Source organism: Balaenoptera physalus (assembly GCF_965194825.1).
Source record: "Balaenoptera physalus genome assembly, chromosome: 7".
Classification (NCBI taxonomy): Eukaryota; Metazoa; Chordata; class Mammalia; order Artiodactyla; family Balaenopteridae; genus Balaenoptera; species Balaenoptera physalus.
Window position 1 is genome coordinate 80,462,252 of NC_138886.1, and position 22,986 is coordinate 80,485,237.

Here is a 22,986-nt window from a genome sequence, read left to right on the forward strand (position 1 = left end):
GCCTCTTCACTGGGAGGAATGGCAGACTACATTAATATAGACTCACACCTATTCAACTCTCAAATTGGCAGCAAATGACATTCTGTGAAAAAGCTGCAGGTTTTGTGTCACGGTTTTGGGAATATAACTGGGAAAGATGGATTTCATAGTGCTGCTAAGAATTATTCAGCCAATATTAAGCATTTTTATGTGCTAGGCACAGCTAGCTGATCCCAAATACAAGATCAGGCTATATTTCAAGTGACAAAGGTTTGTAAGACTATACAAAACTTTCCCCACTTGTTTGTACCTACTAATTGGGAAAATTAAAAGGGGGCATAAAAGGCCTGCACAAGCAAACAAGCTCACTCTCTTGAAATGGTACCTAGCATAGTACCTTCACACATCAACACAGGCATTCCATATACATCTTTGGTTGAAACAGAAAAGAGACACCCACATGCATTTCCAAATATGCCAAAACTGAACTCTCATATAATGTATCCTGCAACTAGTTCTATCCATAAAATGAAGACGATATTCCCTGGAAAAGGCACAGCTAAGAAAAATGAATGCCTGGGGGAGGGCAGTGAAATGAGATCCTATGTGACACCTGACTTTACATTCAGTCTGTCCTACCCAGGAATTGACTTCTGGCTGTACTTGAGATTCAGGAATAATAATACAGTGTCCCACCCTCTTCATTTGATTCCAAGTAAATACGTTAACTAGATGAGCACTTATTTACATTTAAAAACAAAGCCTCCAGAAAGGTGTAAAGTTTATTAACATCTTTTAAAAAAAAAAGATGGAACAGTAAACAGCTACTGAATTTGGGATAGTTCCTTATTTACAAGTTTTACTGCAGGAGGCCCGTTTTAATCAGCATTTCAAATAATCAAAGGAGTACAGTTTTTCCCTAGAAATATCGGTATTTCACTCTCCAGGTAAAAGACTATTGAAAACATTACGTGACTGCCCCAGTTAGATAAGCGAATACCTTGAAAATATATAAAAAAGAGTAACTGCTACTTAAACATGAATTTTCACAAAATTATTCTTGTGCCTAATTCAGACAATTTACTTAGAAAAGCTGGCCTAAAAAAAAAAAGCAACACATGAATATGTCTTCATTTTAAGTACATGCTCTCAAGCTAGTTTAAAAAGAAAAGTTGAATTAGGGTTTCCAGAGTTTTAGGAGTCCATCTTCACTGTAAGTAGCAATCAGGTTCTGATGAGGGTGATGTGCGATACCAATCACATCCTTCTCATGAACCTGGAATAGGTAAAGCACAGGATTAGGGTATACAGGTCTCTAACAAACCACTCTGAAGACGCTTCCAGAGCTGAGTGGGAGGGAAGAAGAGTGAAGCTCCTACTTCTCACCAAAGGAATCAAGCCCAAGGCAGCCTCAAAGAGTGCTAACCAAACACACAAACCAAAAACTCAAACGAGGCTATCACTGGACTGATGACATTTTCTGTACTTTTCTTCATAATGTATAAATAACACTTTGGGCCAAAGCACTCCTGCACTACAGCCGGTCCTAGTCATCATCACCATTTTATAAATATTAAGCCAAGACGGTGGCTGAGACCAAACAATTCCTTCAACTCAGTGAACTTAGTATTTTCCTCAACTAGAGGACACCTTCCACCTCATCTTGTTTTGTTCACATCTTGGATCTATACTGGAGGCTTCACAAGGCAGATGTACCAACAGTTCACTCAAGAACAGTTTGAGATGAGATTATTCTCTTAACAGGTATGTGTATAATTTTTTATACATTCACCAGACCATTTCTTTTCCCTGGACTGCAGACGACTACATTTTCCCTGCCCAACCACCCCTCTGCATTTGGGCTGTGGGCGGCATGTGACTAATTCTAATCAAAAAAGAATGACGAACAAAGTAATATAAACAAACCACTTCCAGATGTGGATCTTTAAAACATCCAGTATACCCCTTCAACTATCTTTTCTCCTTCTAAGATCTTAGGGGCCACATATTCCAAATGGCACACAGCTAAAAGAGGAGGACAATGCAATTTATATCACACTGTGACATAATAAGAAATAAACTTTCATTGTGTTAGGCCACTGAGATTTAAAGATTGTTTGTTACAGCAGCTAGCATTAATTATTCCTTGTTACTGATTGAGCCCTCTTACAACACAAAGCTGCTTAAAAACATCATAATCAGTTTGATAGGATAATATGCAAGGAACTTGCCTTTGAAAGGACACGGAGAGGACCAGCTATACCTGCCACTCTCCAATCGCCCTGGAGAAGGTCTAACCGATCTAGCTGGCTGGACAGGCATGTTCCCTTCCTTCTTCTCTGCTTTATGTACACCCATCCTATCCACTTGAAGCTGAAGGCTCACTAAAGGATGACTTTTCCTGATACAGGAGGTAATTCCATACAATTACTTATGGGCCTTTTTTTTAATCTAGTGATAACATTTTTACATTTTTTTATACCAAGGTTCACACAGATAGCAGTCTGGAAAAGGTTTACGTCAGAGTTCAGAAAGACATAAGCATTAACAATTTCTGTAGATGGCCGTAAGTCAGTAATACTTACTGTCAAAGTTCTCTCCAGTTTGCCAGTGACTGTGCTGAAACAGTAGAGCACAAAGTCCTCCCCTACACAGTATATCCATTCACCACGGGGAGACAGGGCACAGCAAACAAAGTCACCACCTTCTCTCTTACCAGAACTGAAGCTTCTGACAATCTAGATCATTAACACAGCCCAAGGTAAAAATAAAACACCTGGATTAGCAACAGTTCTACTGCAGCAGTTTAAACTGACATCTTTATGTTATTTTGTACTTTGGTTTACTGTCATTTATAATTAGGTTACCAGTTCCATTCACCATGTCCTGAAATATTCAAAGGATAAGCTATCTTAAATCAGTGGCAGACAGACATTTACAATTCACTTGTCCCAAGTCACCAATCCTACTCTTTAGCCTACTGAGCCATCTTACCCAGAAGCAAATTCGTTAGCATACACAATTTCCTAAATCAACATACTACTGGTTCTCAATGCTCTGTGGGCCCATGCTCCCCAGTTTCCTCTTTCTAACAGAATGAGATGCCCTCTCCATTCATGATGGAACTCTGTCTCCTAGACCTTGCTTGCTCTATTTTACATACCATTAAGATCACCATAAATCAATGGAGAGACACCAATCTCAAAAGGTTAAAAGGCTACATATTGTATGATTCCATTTAATTACTATTCTCAAAATGAAAAACTGTAATAATGGAAAACAGATCAGTGGCTGCCAGGGGCTAGAGCTGTGGGGGAAGGATTTAACTATAAAAGTGTAGCACAAGGGAGTTTCTTTGGGAGTGATGAAACAGTTCTGTATCTTAATCGTGGTGGTTACATAAATCAACACGAGATGAAATTTCACAGACCTATTCATGTCCCACCTCAAAATGAATGCATGTAAAGGCGTAAAATCTACATAAGGTTTGTATGTGAGTTAACAGTGTTGTACTGATGTCAATTTCCTGGTTTTGATAACTGTACAATGTTTATGTAAGATGTTATCATTGGGGGATGCAGGTCAAGGGTGTATAAGAACTCTCTGACCTGTTTTTGTAACTTCTTTGTGAATCTAAAAAAAATGTTTTTAAGTTTTTAAAAAGCCAAGCAGAAAACTAGGAAGTGGGCAACTATGGCTATTACGCAGTGTCCCAGCAGGTACTGCAGACCAGCCATCTCAACCATAGGTTCGTCACTACCAATTTATCATTTACAGGGACTCAAGCAATGGAGAGAGAGTTCCATACACCAGCCCCTGGGTCTTCCCCATGCTCAGCAGGATCCCCAAGTGCCCAGCCCAACATTTCAGTAGCATCACAACACAGTCCCAGGGCTTGAGACCTCAACCTTGATACTCCTAGTGTCCCTGGTGCTATAAAAGTGAGGTTCCTTGGGAACCAGCAGGTGTTCTGATTACAAATACACATCATAAAGACACTGTTGCCCTTCTCCTATTGGAGTTCCACCTTAGATCACATGGTAGCTAGCAGCTGTCCCAAGCTGGTAATCCACACACACTATCTCCCTCATTCACACAGGGATTGTTATATCAAAATCTTCAGTGAGGTTCTGCAGGAGGCTTAAAGACAGATCAGGGTCTCATTTATCCAAAGGATGCAAAAGAAAGAGAATAGTATACAAACATCCTGGGGAAAGTAGATTAACTACTGAGATGCCAAAAAGATGTTTTGTAGACACAGAATTTAAAATTTTAAGTAAGTGTCTGAAAAACAAATACAGTGTATATGGTTTTCCAAGTGGTGAACCCACATTTGGTTACTGAAAGTGCCAGGACCAAGACACGCTGATTTGGGAACAGCCCACAGGGCTTGAGCAAAGGCACTTTCTGAGCACTCACCTGTCCCTGCATGTTCATGATGACCACTGTGTTTGATCTGTTGCAAACCACAAAGTGCTCTGGGTTTTTAGGAAGCAGGATCACACTGTTGACAGTGATGTCTGTCCCTGCAGTGCTGCCCAAGGATTTAAAGGTATTTGAACATTCTGTGGTCTTCATGTTCCAGATCTACAACACAAAAATATAAGGCATAAACATTTGGGGGGCGGGGGAGGAAGGTTAACAATTTCTAATGTTTTGCAGTTGAAAATTATATTACTAAAAAAGAAAAAAATTGACTCAGAAAAAAAAGCTGCTTACAGTCCAAATACCTAGCATTGCCATATACATAAGAACTCCCCATTTACTGATTAACTGGTATAAACAAAATAAAAATCAGAAAGCGAAATAATAAAATCCTTTTAAAATTTATTATCTGTTCCTACAAAATTTTCCTTGCCTAACAAGCTACCTATCTTTAATATCAGCTATGTGTCAACACTGCTACTGTCATAAACAACCAGAAAGCTACCCTTCTCTGGACACCAAAATGAAATGAGGGTTTTTTAGATTTATATGCTCAGGACCCTGAGATTCAGATTTGGTAGGTCTGGAGTGGGATGTAGGTTTCTGCATTTTTTTTAATCTTTTTTTTTAATTAATTAATTATTTGGCTGTGTTGGGTCTTCGTTGCTGTGAGGGCTTTCTCTGGTTGTGGTGAGCAGGGGCTGCTCTTCATCGCAGTGTGAGGGCTTATTGCGGTGGCTTCACTTGTTGCAGAGCACAGGCTCTAGGCGCACAGACTTCAGTAGCTGCAGCAGGCGGACCCTAATGCGCACGGGCTTCAGTAGTTGTGGTGTGAGAGCTCAGTAGTTGTGGCTCGTGGGTTCTAGAGCGAGCATGTGGGATCTTCCCGGACCAAGGATCGAACCCATGTCTCCTGCATCGTCAGGCGGATTCTTAACCACTGCACCACCAGGGAAGTTCCTGTGCATTTTTTAAAAGCTCCACAAATGATTCTCAGCTTGTACTGAGAACCACTGCACAGAAGTTACAATGTTAACAGACGCACATGAGGATCCATGACGTGGAAGCTACTCTTGGCCACTTGTGTGACCTCTCCCAGTCCAACATTTCTTCTGCTAATAGTTCTCCACCCTAATGCTTTTCACCTGGCCCTTCTGAGCTACTATGAACTGAATTGGTTAAATCAGACATCACAGTTATTGAAATCTGAAATGTGCTTAGAGAAGGGATGGACCAACTATTGCCTGGCATTGTCTGGACAGCACTCACTTCATGAGGTATAAAAACCTCAAAGGCATGGACTATGTTGTGTTTCTTCTGTGCCTTCAATGGAACCCAGCACAAAACAGATGTTGAATGAATACCTATAAACAGGAGGAAGTAGTTGCCCCACTAGTTGTCCCAGTATTTATTTTCTTAATAAATACTGTATCATCTACCCCAATCTCCTCTTCAAAGCCCAGCAGCCTAGAAAAGCAATGAACATTTCAGGGATCAAGAGTTCTAAGACTTCTAGAGTTTTCTGTCCAAAAGGTCAGTGAGATGCTTTCCCCCACTTACTGCAGAACTAAAGGAAAAGACCACAAAACAAAGAGACCTACACAAGCCACCTCCCAATGGTATTTTTACAAGTTGTGAGGCCCATATATTGATGCATAGCACAAAGAGGGCAAACCGCATGACTAAAGCACTAAGAGCTCTGTATTTCCCCACCCATCCTGAGGAAGAGTACATCTCCTACCTTCAGGTTTCTGGTTCAATTCCCAAGCCAGAACAAGCCACTGCAGAAGGTGGTCTGACTGTTAGGGATTTGTGTTAGAATGTTTAGGTCTTCTGGCACTAACACTCACATAAGGCAATTTAAAAGCAGATCTAGAATGTAAATGGAGTGTCTCAAAGATCTCTAGCGATTTTCTATTCGGATTTCCCATCTTCTCTAGGAAATGAGGCCCTCTGTTGAAATAACTACATCTCTTAAGGTACCGAAGAGCCACTACTTTCAGAAGAGCGCTGAAGGCAATAAATAAGTATCTGAGAGAGGACTTGGTTCTACTCTACGCCCCTCCTGCTCCTCTTGAAATGCTATTAGAAAGGCCCGAATGTGGGGGCTCGGGGTGGGATGAGACCTATTTATTTAGCCACTGAGCTCTTCGTGAACTTGTTGCGGTGGACCATACCTATGGCAAGATGGAATTTCACCACTGTAAATGGGGGTGGACTTAAGTTTAGAACTCCACATCTTTCCTCTTTTCCTACACACGATAGCATCTGTAGGGCTGAGATTTGAGGTCCCTAGGCCAATAGGAATTACCACAGAATATTACTATTGTCACAGACTCACCTCAATTATGGCTAAAATACTTAGTAAAGAGGTTTAACCACCACAATTATCACCATTATCACCACTGAAAACTCCTCAAAGGGCAAAAATGGAATAGACACCCCAAAACAAACCAGTAGCAAATACTTAACCTTTACAGTGCCATCAGAGGATGCACTAATAATATAATGCCCATCCTGTGTAAATGTTGCTTCATTAACGAAGGAGGAATGGCCACGAAATTCCTTCAGGGTTTTTCCAGATTTTAAACCATGAATTCTATCACAAATAAAAGCAAATGAAAAGAACAATTAATATTCTACATATTATGGTTGGGACCAACTGTTGAAAGCATTTTAGATGAATTATAGAAGCTCATGTTAAAATATTAAGAATGAGGGCTATGCAATTATGTATGCAGTATTATTTTCCTTATGTCAAACAATCAAACAAAACCACAACAAAAGCTTTGCACAGAGACTGGAAGAAAATATGCCAATAATACCACAAGCTTCTGTTCAGCAACAGACTTCTAGGTCTCTGCCGGGTCCCAGGAATCTGTATTTGTCACATGTCCTCTAAGGTGACTCTGATGCAGGGGGGTCCACAGACCACACTTTGAGAAATATGAAGTACTGCTATAATCCCTTTCTAATCTCTCTTCTAGGTAAAGACCCAAATGGACAACACAATAGCACTGTGTCAGCTGTACTTTGGGGAAATAAGGTCTCACATACCCTCACTCTCCATATAAAAGCATCCTGGTGAAAACATAAGGAATCACTAGTACCTCCCTCTAAGGCTTCACCATATTAAACCCAAGTGAGGGCAGTTTGGGGATTCTTACTTACCTAATTGTCTGGTCAAAAGAGGCACTAAGGATCTGACTGCTATCCTTAGAAAAGCTTAGACAGGTGACACCTTTACTGTGTGCTCTTTCAAATCTCCTTAAACACTGTCCACTCTGAATCTTCCATACCTTTATTAAAAAAAAAGAATAGTAAAAACCTGTAAATACTGTCCCACTCTACTCTGCAGAGCCAAGCAAGATGCAGTGCTCACTAATATGCTAAAAACAGCATTAAAAATGCATGCTAATAGCTGAATATGATATGTCTGGTTCACACAGTACAATGATAACTTGAATCCTTTGAAACTTAAGCCTCTTTCCTTTTAAATTATTAAAACAAAAATTCAGACTCTAAGTTCACTTAGCAGAGACCATTTCTGTATTTTATCTAGCCCAGGGGATTTTAACAGCAATTAAATACAAGCCACAGCTAATCAACTGCTAATCACCTGCAGACCACCCCATCCCCTAAGCACAACATACCACATACGGTGAGCCACAGTGGCACAGCAGAAAGGGCACAAACAGATCTGGACTGAAGTCCCAGATCTGTCACTTACCAACTGTGTGACCTTAAATTACTGGACCTCCCTAGGCAGAGTTATTATTAGGATTAAACAAGAAAAACTAAAGTCACTGGCATAAAGCTGATGCTCCATAAAGAGTAGCTGTTATTAAGCAAAAAACCTATGCAGGACACTAACTCATTACAGAACTCTCAAAATGTCTACATACAAGAGTTCATGCCACTAACTCATACCTTGATTTTTCCATCTTGGGCACCAGTTGCTAACATTTCTGTATCTCTGCTGAAGCACATGCAGAGGACAGCATCATCCATCATCATGAAGTTATCCTGGGCCTGGTACTTAAGATCCTAAAGGAAACAATGATAAGCAGTTATCAAAATAACACAAAAACACCAGTTACCCCAGGTCTCTGCAAACTCACTAAAAGCAGGATAATGGACTATGCCGACTCTAAATCTCCAAAGCAAATAGTGTCATACGTACTATCCTGATGAACAACTGATAATACTGGGAAGAACTTTTTTACACAATTCAAATAACTATTATAAAAAATGCAAACATATTAGCCTACATCTTTTGCTTATGATCCTTTCTAAGCAAAATTTCCCTACAGTACATATTGTACATCTTTAATAAATCTGAATTTATTTGTTTTTAGGGTATGACATGAGAAATTAATGTTTTGTCCATACTGTCAGCTACCTTTCCTAAAACCATGTATTGATTAATCTATTTATTTGTTACTTTTCTTTTATCATCCATTACTGTTCATATTGAAATATATTTTTTCTAAAGTATAGAAAGAGACTGCTTCATGGTTAAAAAAAAAAGGTAAATTATAAAGAAATAGACAATGTAGAAAGTGAAAGTCACTCATAAATCCACTAAGCATGGAGTGGAATTTAGTACTCTATGATCAAGATTACGTTTTAAATCAGGGGTTAGTCAACAAGTAGCTATTTGGGAAAAAGTTAAGTTGGATCTACACCAATTTTATCACTCTAAACAAATGCCAGATGGATCAACAATTAAACATAAAAAGAAACATAATGAAGGAAGTCCAAAGGTACAAACTTCCAGTTGTAAAATAAGCGCCATGGGGATATAATGTACAGCATGGTGATTACAGTTAGTAATACTGTATGTATATTTGCAAGTTGCTAAAAGAGTAGATCTTAAAAGTTCTCATCACAAGAAAAAAAAGCTTCTATGTGTGATGAAGGATGTTAACTAGACTTTCTGTGGTGATCATTTTGCAATATACACAAGTATTGAATCAGAAGCAATCCAAAAGAGAAATGGGCAAAGGATATGAAAAGACTTCACAGAACAGGAAATACTGGTGGCTTTTCACATATAAAAAGATATTCCACTTCATTCAGAATGAAACACAATTAGTCCTACAATAAGGTTAGATAGGAAACAATAAGCAACTGCTTACATATACACATAGAATATTCCAGAAAAGTTACATAAGAAACTGGTAACCCTGAGTGCACCAAGGAAGGGAACTGACTGGCTGAGGGACAAGAAGGGGGAACAAGACTCTTTACTGAATAACCGTTCTATTTTATAAAATGTTTTATCAGATGTACATATTACCCATTCAAAAAGTAAATTTAAATTGCAAAAATAACAGATAATTTAAAAACAGTAACAGATAATTCTCCCACTAGAAAAATTAATGTATTTAAAATACTTTACCTTCCTGATTTTTCCAGTCGTAAAGTTCCATACTTCAATGAATCCATCAACAGACCCAGTAACCAGATACTGACCATCTGGAGAAAATCGAGCACACTCCACATGTGATTTCTGACCAAACTGTTTCAAATGAAACAATGAAACAGATGCACTTTTATGTAGTGGCCTTAAAACAATTCCCATTTTAAACTTTTGAGAGCTCTGCCCTAGCATAAAGCCATAAAGCTCCTGTATCATGGAGTTTGGGAGGGGTGTTTCTGTACCCAGACACCAAGAGATGCTAGATATATTTTCTCCAACCAGTTGAGCGTCTAGGCTCTCCACTGAAACTAGTTTTTGTTCTTGTTTTTGTTGTTTTTTTTTTTAAATGAAGTTGGTATTTCCAAAGAAAAGCAAAATAATATTTTAGCAAGGGACTTAGAACAAATAATCCTGTTAACTCAAGCAATAAATTTTTACCAGAATCAGCCACTGTTGGCATGACTTTCACACTCAACTTAATATGGCATATGTTCCTTTTTTTTTTTCCATCTGGGGGAAAAAATTCATTTTTCAAAATAAATGGCTATTTTCCTCCACTATATTTTAAACAAATTTTCCATCACTGCTTCTTTTCATGACCTTCATTTGATCAAGTGATAACGTGTGGCTGACTAACTCTAGGAGAACTGATTACAGCTGACAGATTGTTTGCCTGGGAAATGTATCCTGAGCATTTACCAGCAAAGATGCTTCCATTAACAGATAAAAACTACAGAACATTAGACAGATGGGAACAGAGAAAAGTTCTATTATGAGTTTCATTTTAAATGCCAAAAAAGGAAGTGTTTATAACAGAAAATCTTAGTCTGGCAGCATAATTATAATGGATTTCTATTTGTCGCAAGGTTTTAACCAGTGTAAATAAAAGTGCTGCCCCAAAATACCTTTACATGCAAATCAAAACATATAATCCAGAAAAGACAAATTCAAAACACTAAGCCAAAGTCAAAGATTTGAGGAATATGAATTATTTTTAAATCTATAAATTCAGAGCACAAACCCAGAAAGAAACTAATAAAAAGGAGATGCTAAAGTAGCAAATATGGTTGTAATTCTGAGGACTGCAACAATTGTTTCATTATGCTTTTTCTTAGAAAAGTCAAAAAACAAAAACAAAAAACACCAAGAACCAGCCATCAAGGTGATAAAATTATTTTCCTCAAACACCACTCAAGCCCAGTTTATAATCCATGCCTGGTACTTTGCCTAACACGTAGCAAGCAAAAACACAAATGTTAAACAGGACAAATATATAGAAATTTCATGGTTCTTAGTCCCAGGCTTAACCAAAGAGCTAAGCAGTCTTCCAAATGCAGGATTCCTTGGAGGAAGTCCAAGGGCAGATGATGGGCCAGATGTCCAATGTATGTCCACTCGGTAATACAGTTGAGGTGTGCCACACTGCCTGGGTCACCAGCAACAACCATGAATGTTGTCAGAGCTGGAGAATGAGTTCTGCTCCCCAGCCCAAGCTCCTGGCACAGGGCCTGGCTGAGCAAGCATACATTGAGTCCCCAACAAATGACTACCGACTGGCTGAGTGTCCAAGGATCCTACCTTAATATGCCTGCTCAGCTGTGTAGGAAACTTTTCTTCTTCCACGTCTTTGACAGCTGCTTTGCCTCGGAACAAATCTATGGTCATACCAGGAGGAAGCAATCCCTGGTGCTGCTGCCACTTCAGTGCCTATGAGAAAAGAAATCCACTTGGGTGCTTTTAAGATCTGGTCCTGATTGCTCAGACAAAGCCTGAAAGGGTGAGGTTCACAGGACACTGTGAGCCATCCAGACCCAACCACCTTTGGCCATCCAAACACAACATAAGCTCGGCTACTCTGTGTCCTAGGAACACAGGCTGATCTCAGGGTAGAAGGGGACTCTTGAGAGCCAACAGGGCCATGTTTTTACACCTATTTTCTTATAGGTGTCTCTTATTATAAATAAAATTTGAAAAACAGAAATCTCCCATAGTTCCAACATCCAAACACAGCTACTGTTAGCATTTCATATGTTACCTTGTAGTATTTTCCCGACATGTATGTTTAATTTATATAGCTGTAATTATACCATATGTAAAATTTTATATTCTGTTTTCACCTATCATTAGATCATGCTATGACATGACTAACATTTCGATGGCTGTACAATATATCCTATGCAGTGGATGTTTCACAGTTTAATATATTAATGGACATTTACACTGCTTCTAATTTTTGCACTCATCTAAATAATGCTGCAGTGAACACCTTTGGACATAAGGCTTTTTCTATTATGAGGATATTCCCCACTTGGAATAGATTCCTAGAAGAGGACTCACTGAATCAAGAAAAGAACACAAACGGTTAAGGCTCTTTATATATACTGCCAAAGTGTTTTCCCCCAAAGACACAACTTCAATAGCATTCACGACTGAATTACGGGGAGTGGAAAAACCATGGACTTTGAAGACAAATGGTCCTAGTTTGTCAACTATGCTATTCTGACTCCCAATTTCACCAACTAAATTCAGGAGAAAAGCCTAATTCCTAGAGCTGATGAAAGGATAAAATAAAATAATATATGTAAAGTCTACATAACACAGGGACATGATCAATGTTGATTCCTTTTTCCCTTTACTATATCAAGAAAACAATAATTTTGGATGTCATTTAAAAACTCTAATGAGTGGAAAGTTACGCCCTACTTTAGTCAATTCTCTGATTAGAGTTTGAGCTTTTCTGCATGTTTATTAACTACATATATTTCTTCTGTTAGCTGTTTATTCATGTTCTTTGCTCACTCATCTATTGTGGTCTTACTATCTTTCTTATCAATTTGTGAGCTTTTAATGTGATCAACACATTGTATTTGTTTATGTTTGCCAAAAAGAATTTTTTTCCCAATCTACCCATTTTATTATAGCTTTAAAGGTTTCTTTTCCTCTTAAGTTAAACTCTCAAGTAATGAAATTTGTTGACCTTTACCTTGGTGTTTACTCCCTACTCACAGGAAGTCCTTCCCTAACAGGAGGTTTGATACATTATATCACCACCTAAGTTTTTCTATATTCTTAAAATACATAACTTTCACTCTATCTGAAATTATGCTTATAAAATATGAGAGAAGGCTCTGATCTGACATTTCTCCCCCATTCTAAAGTAGGTGCCCCAACACCATACACTTAATAATTCTTCCCTGTTCCTAGGTTCTGTGACATTCCCATTATCATCTATTGAATTCTTATAAATAACAGGATCAATTTCTTGCACTGCTGTTGCACTGGATGCCAAGTACCAAAATGATTCAAACTATAAACCTGTTAAAAGCTTCACTATTTCTAGGGCTAGTATGCTCTCAACATTCTTCCTTTCCAAAATTTCTTTGATGAATATACTTCCAAGTTTATTTTTTCAAGTGAACACTAGAATTCTTCTGTGAAACAGTTCTAATCCTACTGTGATCTTTATTATAAACTGCCTTAAATCTAAGAAGAACTGGCATCAATGTCAGTCTTATCCAGGAAAATCAATGTTTCACCATCTACTCAAATCTTCTTTTATTTCTCTTGAAAGCTCTGAAAGGCTTTTGCCTTTTTTAAAAATGGAAATAAATCATGTATTACCCACAAAAGTTAATGCTAGAATTCTTATATTGTATGCTGTTGCTATAAACAAAAGCTCTTTTTTTCACTGAATATTTGAACTGGCCAGTGATGATATGTAGAAATGTAATCAACTTTGGTATATTTTATATCTCACAACTTTACCAAACTTTTAAATTAATACTATGATTATAGTTGAAATATTAATGTTTATAAATACTATTAATTTTATTTCTTTCCAAAATTCATGTTGCTTATTTTTCATATTTTACTTTAATGACTAGAGAACTTGACCTGTCTCCAATCAATGGGTACTCTCTACAGGCTCTTTACTCTTCATCTGCAGCAGTTTCAAATCACTCCCAACTTTAAAAGGAAAAAACAAAAAAGAAAACCCCTCTCTACATCACCCCTATCTCCTTCCTCTAACAACCAAGAAAGGAACAACTGGAGAGATGAAAAGGGAAGTCAAGAAGAATAGGGTTAGAAAAACCAAGAGAGGAGTTTCATGAAGACGAGTGGTTATCATGGTTGAGAGCAACCAAGAGCATGGGGAAGATGAGGTCAGAAAGGAGTCTGTACTCTAAGTCCCATTAAAAATAATAACGACAATGCCAGTAATACTACCACTACCAAAAAAACAAAAGAAAAGAAAAAGAAAAAAGAAACACCACCAGCAGCTACCAGTTACTGTGTGTTTACAAGGTGCCAGGCAAAATACAATTGTTTTAAGTACATTTTATCTCATTTAATCCTTACTACAACACCAAGATGAGTAACTGGGATCAAAAAAGTTAGGTAATATGCCCAAGACCGCATAGCTGGTAAGTGAGAGAGCTCAGATTCTAACTATGGTGAACATTTGTTCCAATTTGTTTCAGACAGTGTTCTGGCACGATGATCAACAATGTCCTCAAGAGTGGATGATAAATTCTATTGTTACCCTAATTCTGTCTCTAGAGTGTATGCCCTTAACCACTAATCTATACTGCCACTCCCAGGAAAGATGAATGTGGCATGGCACAGCTGTTGGTACAAGCAGCTCTACAGGTATTTCCCAGTTCTTAGGATGTCTGATTTCTTTAGCTCATACATAGACTTTATATGGTACAGGAAACACTACCAGGAGTTCAGAGTCATTTCAGTTCCACAGACTTTAATTACCTGACCCAGCAATGCCATGAGACGAGATGGAGGCACCACGCTGACTTCCCCAGCTAAGGCCTGGGCAATCGCTGCTCTTCTCTTCTCTTTGCTACTTCCATCGGGGTATGCCTGAAAAAGGAGCGGCAGTAGTATCATTTCCAAGAAATGGCAAAAGACATAAATGTGCTTATTTTAAAAAAAGTAACAGTAATCAAGCAGAAACATTCAAAAAGGAAAACATAAAAAGTTAAACAGAGGATTAATCAAACCATTTAGTTTTTAAAAACAACTTCTCAATTCTACCCACTTGCATTTCAAAAGTATGAGCTGAGATAGAACTGAGGTCAGCCAATCCACACCATTATTTCTGAAAAGAGCCTAAGTAAACTATGTCAAAGCCAGAGTTGTTTTTCCAATTTTTGAAAAATCTGCAGAGCCAAGGATTCTTTTATTCTTTAATAATTTTGTTCAGTCAAATGACTCCCAGCCCAGAAGTTCTTCACTACCTCTAACTTAAATCCTGTCCTGGCAATCCAAACTCCTTCCTTTATCCTCACGGTTTCTGTGAGTTTACTCTAACAACTTCCCATTATGCAGTGCCTATTAAATTCTTCTTCCTCCTACTTAGACAAGCTTCTAGTAAAAGGCTGGGTGAAAAAGAATGAAACTATATATATATGGTTTTGGAAGAATAAAAGAATATCAATCATCATGCTCTACCAGTAAGCATAATCAGCTGAGAAGCAAAAACACAAGCTTTTAAGAACTAAAAGAACCGGGACTTCCCTGGTGGTCCAGTGGTTAAGACTCTGCGCTTCCAAGGGACACAAATGCACAGTGAACATACCAGCAGTAGAGCAGCACTTCTGGGCCAGTTAAATACTTGGGCTAATGGGGAAATGATACCAGAATAAACTGTCTACTTTTTTACTGATCAACACACAATCCTGTATGATGAGGTGTGTGAGGGAGGGAAGGTCCTCAAATACTAAACTAGATTATTCTCTTTAACATATGCAAATTTCAACCAATGTAAATAAACAAAAAAGTATCATTTTCAAAAATTAAATCAAAAATACAAAAAGTATCCAATAAAATGGTTTTAAAAAGATCACATTATTGCTCAAAGTTAACAACAGTTTCTTTTCATTACCACAGTCATACCTCTCGAGGATCGAAGTAAGACCTGGCCAAGAGGTTTTCCAGATGAATATACCGTTCTGGCTGTGTTTGTTTTAACATAATCATGGGATCAGTCTGTCTCAGAAGAGATCTGGCAGCACCCAATTCACGGAGCTCTATTAATTCCAAAACAACCTGTATAATTGAAAGAAAATGGCTGTTTCAATGCATTCGCGTATTAATTTTTCTTTTTCAGTACAATTTCTGACATAGAAATGGCCTACCAAAATGATTTCCAAATCACAAATCAGGAAATGCCCCTTCTCCTTTTCACAAGCAATTTCAGGCAGACAACTACAGTAATTATAAAGTAATAACTTCAATCCTTTAACTTCCAGCCTTCATTTTTATCTACCAATCTCCTCTCCTCTTAGGTCTCTTACTCAGAATGTAGAGGCTAAAGAAAACTAAAGATGGAAATATCTCTATAGGCTCCAGAGAAACCTTTCTCCAATTACCAAAATTTTCTTTAGGGAATTAACCAAACTCACGTGGATTGTAAAGAAACAAACCCATTTCCCTATTTTTACTTCAAACCACACGACATTCTTATTTCCAGAAAATCCACTCTGTTCTGTGTATAATAAGTAATTTTACGATCTATGTCCTGGTTTCCTGGCACACATCTTCTAAAAACCTTGGCATTTCCCCAGTGATAGGAATATCTTTGTTATTCATAAGCCCTCTGCATCACACCTGAGTTAGTGCTAAGGCAATGGCTCAGGATAGGGGCTGGTTATCAAAAGGAACAACCATATGATTAGAGGGTTGATGCTCTGAGCCAGCCCAACCCTGCAGAGGGTCAAGGAACTAGAATTTGAATGAAAAATCTCAATGGAGCTTCCTGGTTGGTGAATACTTTAATGTGCCAGGTAAGAGACAAACTCTAACTCCATGGGGGGAAGGCACTGGAAACTCTGGTTCAGTACCCTCCCAAACCTCACCCTATATGTCTCTTCATTCAGCTGGTACTGATCTGTCCCCCTGATAATAAAACTGCAATCATCAGTATGTCACTTTCCTGAGGTCTGTGTCATTCTAGTGAATTATCAATTCTGAGGGGGTCGTGGGGACCCTCAAATTTGTAGCCAGTTGGTCAGAAGTATAGGTGGCCCAAGACCCTGAAGTGTGGCTGGTGTGTGAAGTAAAGACAGTCTTGTAGAGGACCGAGCCCTTAACTAGTGGGGTCTGCACTAACTCTGGGTGGTTAGTGTCAGAACTAAACTGCAGTACACTATTTGGTGTCAGAACAGTTGGTGTAAGAATAGATCATTTAATGGTCACTTAAGAAAGAATTTCAATTTGGGAAAATCTTGGCTTTTCCAAGAAGAGAGATAAAAATACAGAGGAGCACTCAAGCTTTGACAGTGTAAATTTTAGGGCTGTTACAGCCCCATAATGCTTGAAGAAATGTTCACGGATGCTTTCCAGTCAGGGGGCCCACAATAAACCAACCTACAGGGATCAGCATCACCCCCACTCTTACCTGTTCATAGAGGTCAATGAGGGTTTTGTCTGGCAATTTCAGAGACTGTATAGCCTGTAAAACAGTGTCCCAATGGCCGCTATTAATGTCAGCCACAAAACTCTCAATGCTGTCCACAGTATTCAGAGACACAGTAGTCTCTTCCTGCAAGGTGGCTAATGCCCGATGTAAACTGTTCTCCTTCAGGTACTGCATGATGAGACGGATCACACTGAAAGAAGAAAGCAAGTCATTCAGCTCATGGATCCTCACTCACCAAAGAGGCCACAAAATAAAGTCCACCCCAGTTTATTTTTCTACACAACCATCCTCCTTTCCATTTCTTTATCATGTGAGTAAAACTTTCCAAAAAAATCACAGAACCTAAGTTACAAGATATCATCCAGTCCTACTTCCAACTCAGAAATAGGAGAACTGGGGGCTTCCCTGGTGCCGCAGTGGTTGAGAATCTGCCTGCCAATGCAGGGGACACGGGTTCGAACCCTGGTCTGGGAAGATTCCACATGCCGCGGAGCAACTGGGCCCGTGAGCCACAACTGCTGAGCCTGCGCGTCTGGAGCCTGTGCTCCGCAACAAGAGAGGCCGCGATAGTGAGAGGCCCGCGCACCGCGATGAAGAGTGGCCCCCGCTTGCCGCAACTAGAGAAAGCCCTCACACAGAAACGAAGACCCAACACAGCCAAAAATTAATTAATTAATTAATTAATTAATTAATTTAAAAAAAAGAAATAGAACTGGGGTTCAGTGAAGGGAAATAATTTGCCCAATATCTCACAGTCAGCTAGGAAGCAAGTTAGTATCAAGAAGACTCTCTTACTTCCAAGGTCAGAGATATTCTTATTATGCCAAGTTTCTTATTAATTCATATGATTACACTGTTGCACACTATAGTAAAATACTTTAAACCAAGTCTAGTCACTGACACAAAATACTCTAAATGATTGGATGATTTGGTCCATTTTTCAAATGACAACAAAAAATATGAATTGAGACCTTCTTAAAAGGGATTTGTTGAACACAAATAAGTAGAGCTATACTGTATGTAAAAGCAAAACAAAGCTATGTGTCCTCACTTGCAAAAATAACACCTACCCACTGCCTTTATTACCAAATGTTCAGGACAAGTGAAATAAAAACATGTGGATTCAGTTTCCCAAGGAAAAGAGGACACAGACAATCTCCAAATACTCAGAGAACAAGCAACAGTTTTCAGCATGTGACAAGTCATTTCGAGTTAAATATATATAATTAAAACTTCTTGATCTTCGGCTTAGTGTTAAGGAGTCTAGTGAAGAATGTTGTTCATATACACAGTAAAAGTTCACTTTACAGTGCTGTACTACACTGTTCTTCTCTTGCCTTGAAAGTAAATATGTGGCACACAAGGTACTTCTACTGGACAGCACTAGTATCGGGGGTCACACTGTCCTGGTTGGAAGGGATTTCAGACTGGAATTTAGTCAATTCTCTTTCCCAGGAGAGAAATAATAACCAAAAAATAATAACCAATGTTTACTATGTGTTCACTATGTATCAGGTACTGTTCTAAGCGTTTTGGATTCATTTACTCCTCAAAACAACCCTATAAGGATGGCATTACTCTTATGTCCATTTTACAGATGAGAATTTGACCAGGTAACAGAGATAAGTGGAAAAATGAAGATTCAAACTGGCAGCGTGGCACGTGAACATACACCCTGGACAGGAAAGCAAACACCCTCTTCTTAAAAAGGGTTCCCTTTCTGCAGAAGGGAACTGATTACTGCTACTCACAGTAGTCTTTTCTCTCATGGCCCCTTTAAGAGATACCTGCTGTTCCAGTATCACACTGTCTTCCATAGCACACTTCCATTTACACGACTCAAATGAAACACCACGCTTGCAAAGAACTCATATTTGACATAGCCAAAATCAAATTCACGTCCTTCAAACACAGTGTAATACATAAAGAGCTAAAAGCTTTGGAGATAGGCTGGAATTTAAATCAGAGTTCTGTCACTTACTGTGACTTTGGACAAGTCAGTTAACATCTCTTTGCCTGTTTCCTCATCTGTTAAAAATACCTACTCTGTAGGGGTTGGTCAAAAGGTTGACTACACTGCTTATAGCGTGACTAGCATGGAAAATACTTAGTAAAAAGCAGCAATTATTGATAATGAAAACATGCAGCTGGAGAATGGTCAGTTCCCACTTTGATTCAGGCTCAAAGCATAGAATCCTTTCCAACTCCTGCCCTGACTTAGCTGTCTTCATCGCCAGCACTCTCCATTACCCTTCTTTGCTTTACTTTTTCTCCAAAACACTTACCACCATTTGCTAAGCCTATTTTACTTACTGCTTTTGCCTGCTGTTTGCCTTCCTCAATAACAATGCACTTTCTATAAGGGCACGGATTTTTGTTTGCTTCGTTCACTACTATATTCCCAGGGTCTAAAACAAGTACACAGTAGACTTCAATATTTGTTGAATGAATAAACCTCCCTTCTTCCTATGGCAGATCTTGAGGACAAGTCCTCTCTCCCTTACACTCAGGACACAAATGATACGTCTGCTGATTTAATTATTAAGTGTTGGCAAGAGCAAGGTAGAGGATGGAATCCTGGAAAAGTTCACTAAAGACCTTCTTCAGTCACTCATTAGCGCCCCTCTCCCCCAAGTCTATCATTCTCCTGGCCCAATTTCCACATTCTGTCCCTCCTTTGGGCTACACAGAGCTCACAGACTAACCAAAATTCAGCGCAACGTGGAACTTCATAAAATAGCCAGTCGCTCATTCATTCCAAAGACAATCATTGAGCCTCGACGATGTGCTAGGAACTGGGACTGTAATGAAAACGAGCCCCTAGAAGCCTACACAGGCTAGTAGGGTGGGCAAACGGTGACAATACTGGATTAAGTGCTGGGCAGAAAAAAGCAGAGGGCCCTGTAAGCACAGGGGAGGAAACAAACCACACTGCTCACTGGGGGCGGGAAGAGAAAGAAGGCTGCGAGTCCGGCCTCCTTGTGCAGATAAGACCGGAGTCCAGATTGGATGGCTAATTTGCTCAGTCACAGAGCGCACCAGGAGTCGGCGAGGGCTAGAACTCAGGTCTTCCAGGCATGTCTTACCGCCAACCCCGCGCCGCCTCCCACCGGGCTTTGGGCTTCCCGTCCGCTACTTTCTTGTGGGCCCGCCTCCGAGGTAGCCAGATACAAGAAGCTTCTTTGTGGGAAAGGAAATGCCCCTCCGCTCCCCAGCCTCACCAACGCCTTCCCCGAGCAGCTTCTACGCCCCCACCCTTCGCCTCCCGGCCCCCGCAACCTCGCGAACATCCACCACCACGGGACTCACTCCGAGGACTCGATTTCGATCGACATAGCGCTATCTTCCCTGGCGCAAGGGCCACTCCACTCTCAGGCCCGGTAGCGCAACGCACCATCGACTCCGCCGGCGGCCCCCGTACGTCACTTCCGCTCGACGTCCGACGCCCGCTCTGGAGGCAGTCTGTACGGAAGAGGGGCGTGGAGTGCGTGAGGGGCGGGGTTTCGAGAGGCGGAGCTTCGAGGGGCTGTCAAAAGTCGGAACCTGGGCGCCTGCTTCAGAGAATTCTTTGTTCTCCTCCCTAGAGGAGGAGTTGTCTTTAAAGGATTGGTTTTTAAAATTTGCTTTTTAAATGTTTAATTAGTTGACTAGATTTAAAGGTAGGGTTGATTAATACATTGGAAACCAGTGGGCCACTAGGCAACATTTGCAGGAAAATTCCTTGAGTGTAAATAAATAAATGAAAGATTTTGAAGCCAAAACACAGTTTAATTAATCTAATTATGAAAAGCTGGGGACTCAGGACTAGCATACTCACTTCTTGGAACGAGCTAAATTACTTGTAACGTTTCCAACTAAGTATTTAGTTGAAAATGGTTTCACAGCAGTGGTACAATTACTTGAAAAACAATGAAACCAAATGCAAATGTGTAAAGGGCGATTTGAGACGTCTTTTGGTAGACTTGAAACCATACATTATTAAATTAGTAGAGACAAATGTAAAGATATCAATGAATTTCATAAAGATTATTTTTAAAAAAATATTTTATTGCCATCCTATATAAATTTTTAAAAATATTTGCAGCACAATGATAAGAAATCTCTGTTGTGAAAATTACATATTGAAATGATTTATTTGGAGAGTTCCTATTGGCTTTCAGTCTTATCTATATTTTTTCCAAAGGTCTGCCACACAACTTCTCTGTAGACTCTTAAATACTACTGCTTTTTTCAAATCTTTCTCAATTTCCCATTGACTCTTGAAGGACATGGTCTCCAAGATCTCAAAGGCCTTAAAAGTCTAAATGTTTGCTCCAACATGTGGTGAGATATCTAGATGGGTGTATGATTTCTGACATATTCTTTCACTATCCCATCTCATGGAGCAGCATAGAAAATTATTATAACATCTTCCTTGAAACAAGACTTTGCTCATTTTCAACAATAGTGTATGCCTTCATTTTCTCTACCTAGTACTTATCAGGTTATTCTTACTTCCATGAAGATTATTTCCCTATTTCGCTTATACAAATAAGTCTCCTCTATAATTACTTAATACCAGGTTTTATTCTAGTGTCCATCACACCTCTGCTATCATTTTGAATGGAATGCCTTCTCTTCTTATAACTTCTATTAAATCCAGACTTGTTCATTATACATACAGCAAGCGTCTCATTGCTTCTTTATGTCTTTAGTAGTAATGCCCAAGGATTTAAATATTGAAATACATATTACTATATTTTATAACAAGTTAATTTCTTTTTATTTTCTACATATTAGGCATTATATTAATTTTTTCATTATCTATATGAGTAGATTATGTTATTTATGAATTTCAGGATACCAAAGAGAAAGTTACAGAATACTTTGGAGGGCCTTAAGCCTAATAGTACTGAGAACATGTTGGGAAGATCCCCATCAGAAATTATTCCAACATAATGACTCCAATCTCATTATTTTTCTTACTCTCATCTTTTAACCTTAGAAAGATATTTTAGAAAATAATATCTCTTGTGATAAAGAAATGTTTATGTGAAGTATGGCAATTCCTTTGGTTTCACTTCAGCTTCTATTTATTCAGTCAGTTATGGATACAATTAAATTGATTACTTTTTCTCTAAAAAATAACATGTATTATATTATCTTATTTTATGAAAGCACACATCTACGATTCCTTACCTGTAATTCTGAAATTTAAAAAGCTGTGAAAATTAAATATATTTTATAAGTTGTTTAGCAGCAAAATCTGTCCTGAATTTAAGTGAGGCTATTTGCAGTCTTTTAAACATCTTATAGTGTGAATAGTCATATGCAGAAGTGTTAATATATTTAATTATGTACCACCTAGATCTTGCTGGGAGATATTGTAAGATATACAGTGTATATACCATATTATCTTACTAAAATATAAAAAGCTCCAAACTCCAAAACATGGCTAGTCTCAAGATTTTCAGAAAGAGTTTCATGAGCCTGTTCTGTCTGTCTATCTATCTACCTGGTCTGCTATTGTACATAATACATAAAGGTTCTTTGGATGATATTCACCTAACATCATCTGGGTGACAGGATTTGTATTAATATTATATTGTCTTCATTTTTCTGCATCATTAAAATTCTTTTTCACAAGCATGTAAAAATAAAATCTTTTTTTTTAATTTTCAAGAAGAACAGTTATAGTACTTAAAGGCACAAATGTCAGTTATCAGAAAAATTTACTTATGTG

The 22,986-nt window shown here is 38.7% G+C and overlaps 1 protein-coding gene across 2 annotated transcripts; it reads right to left on the minus strand.

Annotated features, from left to right (window-relative positions):
- Nucleotides 1-743: 743 nt before the first annotated feature.
- On the minus strand, nt 744-20,733 carry SMU1 (SMU1 DNA replication regulator and spliceosomal factor). 2 transcript variants are annotated; one of them, XM_082467590.1, is made up of 13 exons: nt 20,574-20,695; nt 19,970-20,101; nt 17,244-17,454; nt 15,740-15,892; nt 14,594-14,704; nt 11,408-11,536; nt 9,809-9,928; nt 8,335-8,451; nt 7,576-7,703; nt 6,877-7,003; nt 4,399-4,566; nt 2,565-2,717; nt 744-1,255 (listed from the first exon to the last, which is right to left on the minus strand). In XM_082467590.1, exons 2-13 carry the CDS (start codon nt 20,014-20,016, stop codon nt 1,157-1,159), a joined length of 1,563 nt encoding a protein of 520 aa, XP_082323716.1. In that variant the 5' UTR covers nt 20,017-20,101; nt 20,574-20,695; the 3' UTR covers nt 744-1,156. The 2 variants fall into 2 exon arrangements, with proteins under 2 accessions (XP_082323716.1, XP_082323717.1); XM_082467591.1 differs by lacking the exon at nt 19,970-20,101 and having other exon boundaries at nt 20,574-20,733.
- Between the last annotated feature and the right edge of the window lie 2,253 nt (nt 20,734-22,986).

Excerpts from the sequence above, each read along its gene's own strand:
- SMU1 (XM_082467590.1), bottom strand. The coding sequence starts at position 20,016 with ATGAGCGACTGGCTATTTTATGAAGTTCCACGTTGCGCTGAATTTTG. Across the intron at positions 9,929-11,407 it reads AGCTGAGCAGGCATATTAAG|TTTGGTCAGAAATCACATGT; the intron begins GTAGGATCCTTG and ends CATTTGAAACAG. Across the intron at positions 8,452-9,808 it reads CGACTGGAAAAATCAGGAAG|GATCTTAAGTACCAGGCCCA; the intron begins GTAAAGTATTTT and ends TGTTTCCTTTAG.